This window comes from Chinchilla lanigera, unplaced genomic scaffold (genome assembly GCF_000276665.1).
Source record: "Chinchilla lanigera isolate Chin_1 unplaced genomic scaffold, ChiLan1.0 scaffold00053, whole genome shotgun sequence".
NCBI classification, from domain to species: Eukaryota; Metazoa; Chordata; class Mammalia; order Rodentia; family Chinchillidae; genus Chinchilla; species Chinchilla lanigera.
This window is the reverse complement of record NW_004955454.1, coordinates 5,004,299-5,019,990: the sequence shown is the minus strand read 5'-3', so window position 1 is coordinate 5,019,990 and position 15,692 is coordinate 5,004,299. Positions and strand designations below refer to the sequence as shown.

Below are 15,692 nucleotides of genomic sequence, written 5' to 3'. Positions count from 1 at the left end.
GGAATTTATGTATTCAGTGGGCAAGACAGAGAAGCAGCATCCTTCCCCTTGGAAGCTCGTGCTTTAGGCAGAGAACAGAATAGCTATGTGTCTCAGTGGATGGCCACTAGCTGCTTGGAAAGTAGTGGATATGGCATGTTTTTAATAACACATGCTAAGAAAAACACTTATCACTATTAATCAATAGCAAGGGCTCTACTCTGAAGGAAAGTAGCGTGAGGAGCTGAGACATGAATTCTGGGATTTAGAGGTAAGCTTCTTTGTGGCTCACAGGCCAATTCATTTATTTACCACACCACTCAGTGCCACAAACTAATCAACTACTCCTCATTTCCATCAACAGGGTAATGGAAGCTGTCAGGCATTCTTCCAGAAAGACCCTCAGTGGCATCATTGCTCATTGTTCTAATCCATCAAAGGCCCGTCTTCCAACTTGCAAAACTACTTAGTTGAGCATGAAGGCCTTCTTAGGTTATTAAATTATGTTGTTACCAGTCCCTTGTTGTTTATGTATTTTAATTTTGCATCTGCACCTTGAGCAGAGTTATCAGAAGGGGAGTAGTTGACAGATTTATTAAATCAGTCCACGATGAGGGAGCAGAGATTCTGTTCCGTTAACACCTTAGGCTGTTCCTTTTCTTGCTGGCTTTTTTTGCATCCCTTTCTGCTTAGGGAAAATTTCTAGTTTCCTGTCCTTGCTCGTATGGTTCCATGCCACCAGTGTTCTGCTTGACTCTTTAACCTGCCTGATTCCTTGACTACTGTAGATGCCCAGTGTTTAGGAACTTGTTTTAAACTAGGCTGCTAAGCAGAAATGGACCTGTTCAGATATGCGCAGTGAAAGAGAACTACTCTACCCAGAAAGAGGAGGAAAAGTGCGGTCAGAGAAAGGTCAAAGGTGATACAAAGTAGTTACAGCTAAACCACTGGTTCTGACCCTTACTATGCCTCACAACCCTTCAGGGACCTGTGAGTCCACAGCTGCTGGGCACCACCCCTGGAGTTTCTGAGCCAGTACTTCTGGGCAAGGCCCCAACAGTTTCATTTTTAATGAGTTTCCAGGTGCTATTGTTGTTGTTGCTGGCCCAGGGACCAGCTGGAGAACCACTGGGCTAATCGGATAAGTGCCTGAATTTCCTGGATTCATCACCTTAATACACTTGTGAGTTCAGAGCATCCATCACTCTCACTGCTATCCCGGTGCAGCCTATCTACTAGTCTGTCATGTGACGCCCCAGCGGAAGGGATTTGGCTTAATTTCTAGAATCTAATTGTATTCTGTCCAATTTCTCTGGGTTTCCCCAAACCTTCCCATGTAGCACTTCCTGGCTCCTTGAATCCAACCTACTTAAGAGAAACTTCTGGCTCCTTTCCTGTGGGAAAGCTCAGGGATGCCTGGAAGTCCACTGTAAGGAAGAGAAGAGTCCAAAGTTCCAGGTAGCTCCATGGTGCTCCAGGTAGCTACTTGTTCCTTTGGAACAGGCCTAGAGCAGGAAACCTGGGTGAGGAGGACGTCTGATTTAAAAAAGGCTTCATCTTAGCAAACTTCCAACTATCTTTTCAAAGACTCTAAAAGAAATAGGAGATTTCTGTGAATATAGATTTGCAGCAGTTATTTCCCATCTGTGACTAATTCCTATTAGTAGCAGATGACTGCAGTCAGTGAGACAAAGTTTGCTCCAGGAAGACAACCTATGGGCTATGAAGAAAGGTCAGTAGGGAACAGTTTTGTTGACCTGGTTCTGTCCCTTGTCACCCAGAACCCAGCCCAAAGACAAGATGGCTGCTCACTGTTTCGGGGTTTCTCCTCATCCACGCCTTCATCCTCATTCTCTGGGTCGATGTCTTCTGCCTGGGTGATCCAGTCGAGGTAGCCTTTGAGATCTTCTTCCAGCTGTTGCTTCTCTCGCAGCTTTTGGAAATCTCCCCGAGCCTTGGCCTTCTCCCTCTCTTTGGAAAACTCTCTGAGGAGGAGGAGAGAGGAGTGGGCAGGGTGGGGGAGTGCAGAGAAGGGATGGGCATGGGAGGAGAGATGGACATAAGGGGAGACGAAGCGAGCGTTAACGGCTTTGCACTGACAGCCCTGCGCGCATGCCCCCTCTACCCTCAGAGAGTTTCTGCTAGTCAGCCCAGCGACTGTCTTAAGGCTCACACAGATGGAGGAGTCGCTCCACAGGGTGTTCTCCACACAGGCATGAGTGTCTAAGGGGACAGGCAAGGTCCATTTCCCTTTTTTCTAGATCGTGATCATAGGCTTTGCCTTTTAATAATGACTCTTCTCCAAAGACCTATAAACCTGTTGCAAATAATAACTAAAAAACCCTTCACGGCAGATATGAGACGTGTGTTTTCGTTCCACCAAGAGGTGGGTGGCAACTGAAACAAGTCTCACAAGTCTTCAGGTGACACTGGTGTGAGGGCCAGTAATGCACTGGAGCCCCCTCACTCAGACTGGGTCTTGAGGGCCAATTGCATAAATCTTGTCCAAACTTAAGCTTCACTTCCATGATGTCTCTTTGGTAGCTTGAAATCTGCCATGTTGGGAATATTTACCCCATAGAAATCGGCAAATGCTCTAGACCAAGATTTTCTCCAACACACCACTGACTTAGGATCCAGCAGATCGATCTCTTCAATCTTTGTTCTCATTCTTAAAGTTTCCCCTGCTCTATTTAGCATGAGTGTTTCTAATCTAGGGAAGGCTCTCACCCTCACGGAGCCCAGTAAGGTTTCCAAACACAAGAAAATGTCCTGGGGGCTTACCCCTGTATTTTAAAAACTCCAATCCATATAGAAAAAAATATATAAAATCAGGATGATATATCAAAGTTAAATCATGCATCCAGTTTAAAGTAATGATGAGGAGCCACTGGAATTGAACTGGGATTTGCTGGAAGAAGGGATACTGAAAAAGTTCTGACGGAATGGCTGTTTCTTTGCTATTGTCTGTGATTTGGCCCTTTTTTCCCTGACTTTGAATTCACTTTCTGAGCAAGGAGGCGGCTGGCAGCAGAAGGCCATGAGCAGCAAGGCGAGTTCTCAACTCTTAAAGCCTTTTTCTTCCCAAATAGGTAAATAAGCTGACTTTGCTTGTTTGTTTCGTTCGTTTGTCTTCTTTCTGTCTTTTGATGTGCGCTCTATGGGAAATGGGGCCCTTGTGGTGCATGTGCACGCCATGTGTGTGTCCACCCATTCACTGGGTGTCATAGTGCTCCTGGGCTATGATTACTCTTCCTCTCATAGTAAGGGCCCGGTGCAGGACAGGAGATTGTTAAAATGACCTTGTGAAGTTTTTTGCCCAAGCCAAGAACTTTACAGGAAAGGTTCTTTGGAAGTAAGGACGGCACCCACAAACCTTTGCTTGCCTGGGCTTGCGGGTGTGGTACAAAAAAACATAGTTCTTAAATCCACGGTCGTGTAGGAGGGATGCTATCGCCATGTAATTGCTTGGTGTTTGCATTTGCCTATATAGCTTAGGAGAGCAGAGTTTAACACTCATCACTGTTATGGTGAAAAAGGGTGGGGGCTGGGGAGGGGTCCAGGGAATTTGTAATTGGGAGAATGTGGGGGCTCTCAAGCTAATGTGTTCTCTTCAACTGCTGCCTTAATGATGTTCTGGTTCGAATTGAATTTTCTTCTTAAATTTGATTGGATCCAATTCTAATTGGATTGAACTTGCTATTTCTTGGGCTTTCTGCCAACCAGCGGGTACCTTCATTTCCTTCCCAGGGACTTTTACGCCAGGGAAAAGGGGCCAGACTGACAGCTCACAATGAAGGTGGGAGCCTTCCTTGCTTTGCTCCTGTCCTATTTTGCTGTTGGGGAGTGGCCATGGACAGATGCCAACTCCTCCTTCCTCTGAGCCTCACAGCCTTGGTCTTGCTCTAACGGGACAGAAATTTCCAAGCGCATTTCCCTCCGGATGCAAAGCAACTCTAAAAGCTGCCTTTCCAGACCCCCTCTGCCTTCCTGCCTACATCTATTTGCGTTCTCTGTCCTTTTCCCTGGAGTGGGTTTGAGATTGTAAGGAAGTGAACTGCTAAGGGTTCATTTTAGCTCTTTTGGATGATTTTCCAGAAGCTTTAAGTCCTGATTATGAAACATCTATTCTCTGTTTGGAGTTAGGAGACTAGGTCAGGGGTCTAGTTAGGCCAGTCCTGCTTTACAGCATGTGACTTGCGGAAGGAAAGCTTACGTTTTATACCTCAGGGGAACTAAGACGAATATCCACAGAGAGAAAGAAAGCAAGATGAAATGTGTGGATGACTCTGACTGTTCTTCCTGTAGTTTATCTTGTAGAGGAGAGATGTGATTTGGGGACAAAGAGGGCAGGGGGCTTCTGTGGGCTCCCATTGAGCAGAGGGCATAACCAGGCGTGTGGCCAACAGAAGGTTTGCCAAGGTTTCCCCCATGGGGCCCCACGCAGCCAGGGATGTGCTGGGCGGGAGTGCCTGGATCTCTTTATCTCCTTCCCTGGATGCGGGCCATGTGGCTGCTCTGGGGACTGTGCTAATGAAGACGTGAAGTCCCAGCCTGATGGGCTGTGCTGGGCACAGCGACTGAGCTGGCGAGACCATCGGTCACTGCTGTGGGATTTGTCATCAGGCAGGAGCACATCTCTCCTCAGCAACGGCCAGGATGAAAAATGAGGGGTGGCGTGGAGGGCCAAGGACCGGTGCTCTGTCATGTAAAGTATGCACCAGGGGGTAACTGGAAAATCCAGTCAATACCGACCACTGAGGCTCTAGACCCTCTGATAATCGATGCAGTTGATCCTTACTATTTGTGGCTTCTGTAGTTATAAATTTGTCTACTCACCAAAATTTATTGGAAAGCCCCAAATCAACACTCATGGCGTTTTCATAGTCATTTGTGGACATGCAAGAAATAGCCTTAAAAGAAGTCCACATGTTACCAGCCGAGGTCAAACAAAGGGACACTCTGCTTTATTGATTTGAGTTCTCATAATGTAAACAAATGTCTTTTGCACAGTCTATTTAGAGCCTTTTTTAAAATTTTTGCACTTTTTGCTATTTAGAGTTGTCCCTAAGCATAGTTTTAAAGTGCTATGTAGTGTCCAAGGGTAAGAAGTGTGTGATGTATCTCACAGAGCAGTAGGTACGTTAGACAAGCTTCATTCGGGCAAATGTTACAGTGTCGTTGGCCATGAGTTTAGTATCAGTGAACCGATGACAGACACTAGAGAAGGTGTCTTTAAAGAGAAACACCTAGAAAACAAAGTGATGTATTGATTAGTTGACAATTGAGACCAGAGGCTCACAGGAACCTAGCCCTGTGTTTCCTCTGGATCAGTGATTTGATAGTCACTAACTCAGTGTCCATAGCAACTTTACAGAACACAACTACGGTGAATAGTGAAAACTGGCTGCGGCATGTGTTGCCATTTCTTCTGCTGCCACCAGCAGGTCATGTGTGCCTGGCCTTTGGTCCCTGCTTGCCTGGATATTGTCTGAACTGTGCAGCCATGCTCCAGTTATACTTCCAGGTTGTAAGACGCCCACTACCAGGTCCTCTGCCTTTTTGGACTCATTCCCCAATGGGTAAAAGGGTGGATTGTTGCTCATGTACAAGATCCTGGGGCTTCTGTCAACCAAAGGCCAGTATTTGAGGCTCCCTATCTGTAATCATTTAAAAACAAAAGAAACTGGATCCCTTCCACCTGATTACGGCTTGTTATGGCTATGTGGAATTTCAAGACTCTCACTGTCCCTGTTGTTATTTTAAAGCTGGGGAACCGGAAATTGAGATTTCTGGAGGGAAAAATAATTATAATCTGATTATTATCCTTACAAATGCTAGTCCACGACCTGCACGTGGTTGATGTGAGGATCATCGGACAGCAGCATGAAAATATTCTGAAAAGGTCCAAGAGCTGCATGCTCCTCGCATTGACTGCATCTGGCCTTGTCAGAAGTAGGTGTTCTGGGTAATATGAATGTTCCAGATGAAGGGTACCTAACCCTCTGGTGAGCAAAGTCTTTGAATTTCTACCTTGTTAATTGAAACTTTATAGAATGTCATTCTCTCCCTTCATGAGAGGAACATATCAAGCACAATTTAACCTTTCCTCAAGGGCTGAAGGGCATAATTTATGCGGATGAGGTTGTGTACTGGACTGTAAAATGGTATTATCCTTAACTGATGGATGTAGGGTACTATGCGCCTCCCGCTGCCTGAAGGTCCCAGCCTGCTGTGCTGCTGAGCTGGTCCGGCTGGTTCTCAAAGCCAGTAAGAGGAGCCGGCCCCTGCTGGCCCCTGTGCTGACGAGCCTGCATTGCTGACGGTCCCAGGTGTGTCTTTGTGGTTGTTTTCCGGCTGTTCTCTGGCCATGCGTTGCTTCTGCTGCCTGTCTTTCCCTTCACCCTTCAACTCTGGCTTCTCTCCTTCACCTCCCACTTCTTGCGTGTAATTTAAAACATGGCACCAACCAGTCTGATGGGTTAGGGGGTGGGGATACCATGAAGGTTAGGGACAGAGGCTATGGGTTCCCACCGCTTGGCTCAGCCCTTTGTTTTCACCTGTTAGGACAACTACAGTGTCTCCTTCCACACCTCACTCCTCTGCAGAATGGCGACACGAGTAGCATCTAGTGTATAGAGCTGTCACGTGCATTAGATGAACCAGTCTGCTGAGATGCCAAGCACAGAGCCTGGCATAGGTTGGCAGTAACTGTTCATGCTGTCCCACTTCCAGTGAGTCTCAGGGGGCTCGGAGACACTTTTGAATGCTTCTGGAAGGCTGGCTTTAATGAGAAGTCTGACTGATAGAGAAGTAGGTGTTTTGCTGCATTCTTGGGGAGATGTCCCAACTAAGGAGGTCCTGACCAATCAAGCTGCTGACTTGAAGCCACTGACCCTATGGGGTTGGCCAGCAGAAGCCTGTGTGCAGTTTTTTTTGTTGCTGTATGGGCCTGGGTCAATGCACCCAGAGTGGCCAGCCCGTGGCAAATTACTAGAGGCCTCCCTCAGCCAGGAAAGGGAGATATTTGCCTATAGACACCTCTTTGCCTGGGCAGAAGATCGATCAGTGATTCTGGAGTTGCCAGGAGCACAGAGTTGTTCTGGGAATGGTCAAGCAGCAGTGTTGGGCTGATCTCCAACAAAAAACACTGTATGGATTCAAGGGTTCACAGTTTCAGAGATCAAAGAGCCTTACTGTTTCTGTTCTGCACCAGCTAATGTTTTTGAAGCTTCTCATTGTGGCACATGGGAGGCTGAAGCAGGAAGATCACAGGTTTGAGCTCAGCCTGGGTAATGGGAGCAACTTCGTGAGACCCTGTCTCAAAATTTAAAAAAGAAGTTTGGGGATATAGCTCAGTACAAAGGTCCTGGATTCAATCTCTAGTATCACAAAATAACAAAACCAGAGCCCTAATATTTTTGAGAATTACTAAGACCAGGTATTGGGTGAGGTGTTTTTACACACTCCATCTCGTTTGGACTGAGCAAGACCAAAATTCTTTTTCTATCCCATCAGCAGGAGCTGTCTCTGATTTCTGTGCTTGGGCATCACCAGGAAAACTACTCCTCTGGCTCAAGGAAGGGCCTCAGGGTCTCATCCTCACACTCCATGTCAGATTCCCAGAGGAATCTTACTTGCTCTGTTTTTGTTTTTTTGTTTTTTTTTTTTTTGGTTTTTCTCCGGTACTGGGAACCGAACTCACGACCTTGTGCTTGCCAGGCAGGTGCTTTGCCGCTGAGCTAAATCCCCAGCCCCTACTTGCTCTGATTTGATTCTTAAGCTCTGGGGGAAGAAAATGGAGTTCCACATTTTAAAGGCTAAGAGCTCTGGCCTGTGTTACAGCCCTTGCTCACCCAGCACAGGTCCAGGGGCAGTGATGGGGAGGTGCAGTTAAGGCTGCTCTTGAGTTCTGTTTCTGGTTCGGCTGTTTACCCGCAAAGTGACGTCAGACAAGTCATTGAACGTCTCTGGGCTCACATTCCTCATCTTCAAAAGCATTGATGATTGCATTCAGTAATTACAGGCTGATAGGCACCAAGTAAATAGTAATCATTGCAATGACAGCACTATTATCGAGTACTTACTACATTTCAGTCATACTGTGCTAAGTATTTTACATAACGGGGCTCATTCTATCATCACAGTTACCTACGAGTTGGTGTTTTCTCCTTTTGTCAGATGGGAAACTAAGGTTTTAAAAGGGAAGTTACAGCCAGTCATTCTGTAATGTCAGCACTTGGGAGGCTGAGGCAGGAGGATTGCAAGTTCAAGGACAGCATGGGCTACGTAACAAAAATTTGTCACACAAAAAAACCCACAGGGGAAAAATATAGTGAAGTTGTCCCACATGATGCATCCAGCAAGTGCAGAGCTGGAGGCTGGGGTCCTCAAAATTTTTGTCTTCAGTTGTGAAAATGAGCTTGGTTATTTTTCCAGTTCTGTCCTTGGAGATCCACAAATAAACACCGGGCCATTTTCTTGTGTTGGAACATAAAAATGAAAATCCCTCTAACCTCCTGAGTCAGGGGCTTCTATTAGTCTTTATCACTTTTTATCCCTGAGGGAAGGCACTAGTCTCCTGAGTGGCTTCATTTTGGCAAAGGGCACAATACCATCGAGGGTTATGGTATGACATCAGCTAGGGGAAGGATGCGGAGGATCAGACTCTTTCCTTCATCCAATTCCCATAGCGAACGCTGCACCTTGCCTTGCATTCAGCTGCCGCAAGAGGTGAGAGCAGCTCTTTCCAGTTTATGCACTGAGTGGAAACTATTGGCATCTACTCTCCTCATGCCTGGATGTCTCCCAGTGTTAATGTCCCTACAGGCCTAGGAAGGGCTATCAAAGCAGGTGGCCTGTTTCAAGCAGAGCAGGAAGATGACCTCCCCACCCCAAACCACCACATAGCAAAGGCAGAAGAGTAGGTCAGCCATGAGTGAGTCACCAGGAGCATTTAGGTGTCAGGCCTTGGCATGGCTGGTGTGGGTGGATGAAGAAGAAAATGGGGCGAGGACATACCCTGAGTCCCCATGGTGAAAAGGTGGCTGCCCTCAGAGCTACTTGGTGCCCCAGCTACAGGCCACTCTGTCACTTTTAATCTCATTGAGCAATGGCTGAACTCAGGTAGATTTCATACTTGTAGCCGACTAGATAAATTTAAAGGAAAGCAAAGCTCCTCTCCTGTGTTCCCAAACAGTCTGTGCTTTGAAAAGTTAAGTGTCCTTTCCATTAAGAAAAGGAAACACACCAATGAACCACTCAGCCTAGGAATTAAAAATGAAGAGAATCAGATTTTTAGTCTACATTTGTTTATATCATGTATCTATATATTCTTTTTTCCCTCGGTGCTGAGAATCAAACCCAGGGCTTTGTGCATGTAAAGCAAGTGCTCTATTACAGAGCCACACCCCCAATCACTAATCCTTCTTATGCCAGCATCCTGGCCACTGAATAAAGGTGATCTGAAATATTTCCCATTGGCCTGCAAATTGTAACTGGTTCAAGAGATCAGGCGAGTACTTATCTACAAGGCTGCTGTGCATGTTTAAAGCACATGGTATATGGATCCTCCCTCAGATTCCTGCTGCTGAACCTTACTACTCAAAGCTCTCACTGTGCTGCTCTTGAGACTGAGGTCATTAAGAATCAAGAGAAGCATCTTGCCTAACTGAGCGGCTCCTTAGGGCTGGGGACTAGAGAAATCTACAAGGAGATACCCGCATTCTGGTGCATTTAACCCTTTTTCCAGCCAGGCCGCAGACATTCACTTCAAGGCTCCCAAGGTGACCCCTTGTCCCAGGTTCATCAGAGCCAGAAAAAGAATAGAGCCAGGAACAGCAGAAAGAATAAATAAAAATAAATGGAAAAATCAAGACCTTTTTCCTGGGTCCTGCTTACCCGCTAAGAACACCGAGAACCAAGTTAAGTACAAAAAATGACCCTATGATGATTAGTGTAACAAAATAGATCCAGGGCCAGTCCCTTCCTACGGCATCATTGACCTGGAAGAATGGAATGATAGTTAGTGAGGCACACACAGCAACCGAGCAGGGCCGAGCGCCCACCGCCGGCTCCCCAGCTGCTGAGCAAGCAGCACTGGGACCGGGGATCCTCAGGGTGAAAATCAGAGGCCAAATAGCCTGCCCAGCTGATGGGCCAGAATTTGGGTTGAATGGAGACTTTTTCTCTGGTTTTTCTGGGCCTGTTAGGTCCCGGCCCTGAGGATCTTGGCTTGCTCACAACGGGGCCTGGGACCTTGCTCAGCTGCATGGTAAAGAGCACGTAGAAATAGTCAGCTTACCCGCTCAACACACCGAGAACCAGATTTAGAACGAAAAAGGATCCAAAGATGACCAGACTGACAAAATACACCCAGGGTAACTCATAGCCCATAGCGTCCTGCATCTGGAAAGATGAAGGAAAGTTAGGAAAGAAAGAAAGCAGAATTGAATTACAGTAAAGAGGGAGGTGGAAAGGTGTGGACAGATCTGCAGGAGAAAAATGGGGCTGACCTCGGCTTTCACTTATGTGGATTACGATCTATCATTGCCGTGGGCATGATCTCTGTTCAAAATAATTCCCTGTGACCTCGCTCCAACTATGCAGGGCCTTTGTCAGCTCTGCCTCAAGAGTTATCTTGCCTGGCTCTCTCTCTCTGTTGTTTTATGCTCTAGAAAAGAAAAATTGCTCCAGTGTTTTGTATTCACTTGTCTAAGAAGGTGGGTCACCTCACAAAACAATTCCTTCAGCATGGGATGGGGTTACATCCGCTGGGTGTATGTGGCCATAAATCTTCCATTGTACCCTGAGGCACTGTGACCTCGGCCTCTGAAGTGGGTCAGCTTTGACTGACAGAGCTGGAGACTGAAGCTTTAAAAGATGTATGAGGAAGGCTGTCTTCCTACAGGCCACGCCACCTGGGCCATGCCCAGAATCTGGAAGCTGAACCTCAGCACCTGTGTGCACTTCAGGCCACAGGTGGGAAGGCAGCTATCAAGGCTCACGTATTCAGAGAAAGGGATCTGTCCATGGAAGTGGTTCTTGCAACTGGGCCCTGCAACTCACAGGATGGAGAAGTTCCATGACAGCACAAACCCCTACAGAGGCTGGAGGCAGTGATGCACCTGAGCTGGCTCTTATGGACCACAGAGAGCTCACTGTGTCCCTTCCCAACCCTTTCCCACTTCGTGTTCATATTGACTTGGTCATGGTGGAAGTATTTATACCACAGAAATGGGCAGAGACAAGTCACAGAGCAGGTTTTTTATCTGAGAGGAAATTTATTCTGATTTTGTTTATCGCATCTATTTCTTCTGTTAAACTAAGTAAGTTTCTGAGTAGACTACGTTAGGTTTTTTTTTGAGACAGGGTCTCGATATGGAGTTCAGACTGGCCTTCAGCTCACTTTGTAGCTCAGGCTGGTCTTGAACTCACAATGATCCTCCTGCCTCAGCCTCCCGAGTGCTGGGATTACAGGCATGTGCCACCACGCCCGGCCTTACGTTAGGTTTAATCCAAATTGTTCTGGAAAATGAGCCCAATAGTGTCTTTGTGAAGTAAGTTTACAAAACCCTAAATTCCTAAGATTCAAACTTCCTGAATGATTCACATCAGTGGTCCTCAAAGTGTGGCCCCATGCACAGGCAGCAGTAGGACCTTGGTTAAAAATGTGCGTATTTGGGTCCCACCCAAAACTCTGGGGATAGGCCCAGTAACTGCCATTTTCAAAAGCCCTATGGGGGATCCCAGTGCACACTACAGTGTGAGGGCCACTGATCTCCATCATTCTCTCCAAATTGTAATTCACCACATTGCGGCCACCACGCTACCATTTTGAGTACAGCAGTGCTGTTCAAAGCGTGGTTCCAGGCCCACCAGTACCAGTACCGTTTGGAGAGTTGACAAAGCAGATTCCTAGGCCCTGTACTTCCCCAGATCTATTTTGGCTCATAAATTTGCACTGTACTCACCCCGAATGATCTAAGATATACTAAAATTTGATAACTACCGTTGAGATTTCTACCCCACATGCCTCAAAGGAGCTACAAGTGGGCTGGGATATTAAGGTCCTCGGCCCTCAGGGACTTTCACACTCTGAACAGCCTTATGCATTAACTGAAGTGTGCTGATAAATATGATATTCTTTGTGTGCTGTGGATAAAAAAGACTAAGAAGTAGTGAGAGCCCTACCTCGTCCGATTGGTTTGAAGTGTTGCCTCCCAATATGTTCCTTACAGACCCATTAATACTGAATTGTTAGCACCGTTTTTTGGTTGGGGAATTACACCAAATGTAGTCAGAGAGCAGGTTGCAAACACTATGTCTGCTCCTCACTGATCTGAACTGAGTAAGGAAGAGAGGAATTGCTAACGTATGTCCACTTAACCACATCACAAATAAATATGAATCAATGTGAATTTATTGAGCACTGTCATTCCACACACTCTGCCTGACTTCCCTCCGAGCAGGTATCATTTTATAACTGGGTAATTTAGTTGTTCATTACATTTACTATTCCCTGTTTGCCTTCCACACCAGAAGGTAAGCTGCTCCAGGACAGGTGGCTTTTCTCGGTTTTTTGCTCTGGTAAATCCCACACACTGGAACAGTGCCCTGCACGGAGCAGGTACTCAGTAAACTAGAGTGAATGGACTTAAAATGTGCTGCGATGTATAGAGAAAGCCCTTGCTAGCAGGAGAGACATGGAAAGACAGGGGTAACCGCAGTTGGAGGGGGAAGTGGGGAAGAGTGGCTGCAGGGGGCTGAGTAAGCCAGGGGCAGATTAGGCAGGACCGTGTGAACTTCCCATCACACAGTACTGGCGGAGCAGGAAGCCCAGAGCCCATGTGAGCACGTGAGGGGAACGGGGTTTCCTAGGAACTTGGCCATTGTTAAAAATAACGCATACAGCTGTGAAGCCTTCCCTACTGTGGGATGGAGGATTTTCTCAGTGGTGGAACGACTAAAATATCCAGCAAAACAGCAGCTGCTAGGCAAGGCAGGGCAGAAGGTCTTTATGTGTGGACCCTGTCCCACTGCAGGGAGCCTGGAAGCTTTCCTTCAGTCAGAGGAACTGTTGGAACCAAGACAGCAAAGGAAAGCAGACCAGTAGAGGGACATTCAGTAAATCTTCACCACCAGGACAGGGAAAACAAAACCAAACCAACACAACGTGGGGTGGGGTTGGGGACATGAGGCTACGGAGAAAGCTTGGCAGCCATGTGGCACGGCTGTGCTAGCCCTGTAACTCCAGGTCTGCATGCTTCACAGACCATGGGGACTGTGAGGTGCCTCTTTGTTTCAGCTTAGCAGCGGTCACGTTAGAATGTGTGTTTGTTCACCAGGTTTCCGGAATACCTTCGAAGTGTGGGATGTAGGTTTTGTGCCAGACTATCTGCTACACTGAATGCGATGGGAAGCAGGGAGAAAAACAGCCCTGAGGTAGGGTCCCAGGCATCTGCCAGGGAACGGCTTCTATGGGAACCTGGTCATGAGTGTCCTTCTAGCTTTTCCTCTCTAGATGACATCCTGCTAATAAGGGGCACAAGCGGTCCTCTCTTTCCTTCTAAATGACCACTTCTTTATTTTCTTGAGATGGTGAGAGATCAAGAAAAGCACGCGAACACTACAGACTTACTAGAACACACAGGCATTCACAGCCCTTGCTGCACGTAAGCCCAAGGTGCGCTGGCTAACTGATGTCCATGCCTGGAACCCCGTGTTACTGGCCTGCTCTGGTCACCAACTGGTTTGTTCTGCACAAAACCCAGAGAAGAGCTCTCTCTACATGTAGCCGAGGGAATCCCTGGCAGCAGAAGAAGTCTGCTCTTTCCTGCTGCTGTCCCTGGATGCTTTTAGCAGGACAGGTGGGAGCAGCCAGCCCCAAGAGGTGCCCAGGTGCACCATGGTTCATCTTGGCAGAGCTACTCCCAGAGCCAGGGCAGATGGCAAGTGGGAGGGAGGGCCCCTTGGTGCTCACAGCCTCCCTGAGATGAAATCTTCCCACGCTGGCTCCTCACAGCCCCCTAAACCTGGTGAGCATTTTATTTCTCTAAAACCACGCAAACCCAGGAGCTCTGGTGAAACCCTTGGGCCCTTGGTTAGTGTAGGCTTCCTTTCTTCTGTGTCACACACAAGATGGTGGCTTCAGCAGCACCAAAGACCTCAAGTGGATGGAGCTGCACATGTGCAGATCACTGTCTTGTGGACAACCAGGCCATATAGAGAAAAAATGGTCCTTTCCTTTCTTGTTGCCCTACATTTCTACTTTGGTCCCTTCCTTGGCTGCGGACCAGTGATTTCAAAGGTTCGAGGTAGGGAATAGCACACGAAGGGAGGGAGGAGGGACACCTGAGAGATTAAAGAGCTTCGAGGGTGGCACTAAGAACACTGCTACTGCCTGGTGAGCAATACTCAGCAGCCCCTAGAAGGTGACTCTCTGGTCTACCTGGCTCTGGTCTGAAGGTCAAGTTTTCCCTGCTTTTTTTTCTCTTTTACTTTCTCCTCTTTATTCTGGGCCGCCTACTTCTGGGGCAGACTGGGTAGAGAGCACACAGTGCTGAGTGGCTCTGAAGTAGGGCGATGCCTGGAGAGATGAGATTGATGTCCTACGTTGGCTGGAATAGAGCTTTTAAAAAGAGGAAGAATAAATAAAGTCGTATTTTAAAAATGAACCAGATTGCTGACACCCTTATTTACAAGTGGGAAAAAGGTAGGTCTTCTCAAACCATTAAGCTGGATGGAAGGAAGCTATGTGGCCTCCCTAAGGAAGGCATGGAGCGGTGTCTTGATCCACCCTCTGTGGCCATCAGAGGCCAGGCCCAGGAACTAGCAGGATGACCCCTGCCTTTGCTGACACACAGCCATACTAGCCCTAGAATCTGTGACAGAACAAAGAGGGCAGGGAAAGAAAAATACCCCTCTGAAACCAGAGTCTCATTCCTCGAAGGAGATCTCCACTTTAAAGAGTCAAATCCACCATTCATTTTTCCCCAAAAAGAAAAATAAGAGGAACAACATCTCCCTGGCTTATCCTCCAAGGCCCGCCTCGACCCAGTTTTCAATGCGTTTTCATGTACGTGGCTTCTTGTGTAAGGTTCTTGGTACAAGCACTGGGGATCCAGAAAGACTAAACAGCGGCAGCTAGTGCTGAGGGAGAGGCCATTGGCCATCAAAAGTCAGGATGGCTAAGCCCATAAAAGTGACAGTGCTTCCCACAGTGTCATGAGGGCACACGATTTGCTGCGAGTCAGTGCCAGTCAGCCCAGATCAAGGGCTTGATACATCGGTGACTTCGTGACCTGTGTCCCCTTGCCTGTTAGGACACGAATGTCCACCCGTGGGTCACTGAGAGAGCAGCAAGTGTGAAAACAGTCTCAGCCGACTCCCTTCCGCCTCTGCACCTGTTCACTGAAGACTCCTGAGTGTCTCAGAGCACAGGTAGATGCCTGAGTTCATACGGGAGAAGAAAAACATCTCCCTGGCTTGTCCTCAAAGGCCTGCCTCCACCCCTCCTAATGCCAGGGCAAACCAACACTCACACTCCTCTGTACTGAAAAACCACTGAGATCAGATGGGATCATCACTGACATCATGTGGCAAGTTGGAAGATGGAAAGCTGGTGGCCTCTGGGCATCTGTGTAGGGGACAGCTGGCTCCCAGCCAGAGGGGATGTCAGTAGGGAACGGGGTCCTGTCTGATGCCTCTGGCTG

At 47.5% G+C, this 15,692-nt stretch overlaps 1 protein-coding gene across 14 annotated transcripts in view; it reads right to left on the bottom strand.

The window, feature by feature from the left end:
* The window catches only part of Cacna1c (calcium channel, voltage-dependent, L type, alpha 1C subunit), a 625,400-nt gene that overhangs the window by 179,056 nt on the left and 430,652 nt on the right, over window positions 1-15,692 (bottom strand). For 10 of the 14 annotated variants that reach the window (XM_013520118.1, XM_013520122.1, XM_013520121.1 and 7 more), the window contains exons 8-9: window positions 9,880-9,983; window positions 1,792-1,964 (exon numbers count right to left, since the gene is read on the bottom strand). In XM_013520118.1, coding sequence (XP_013375572.1) covers window positions 1,792-1,964; window positions 9,880-9,983 — 277 coding nt within the window. Of the gene's footprint in view, window positions 1-1,791; window positions 1,965-9,879; window positions 9,984-10,282; window positions 10,387-15,692 lie in introns of all 14 variants that reach the window. The other 4 variants (XM_013520119.1, XM_013520128.1, XM_013520127.1 and 1 more) reach the window with 1 other exon arrangement.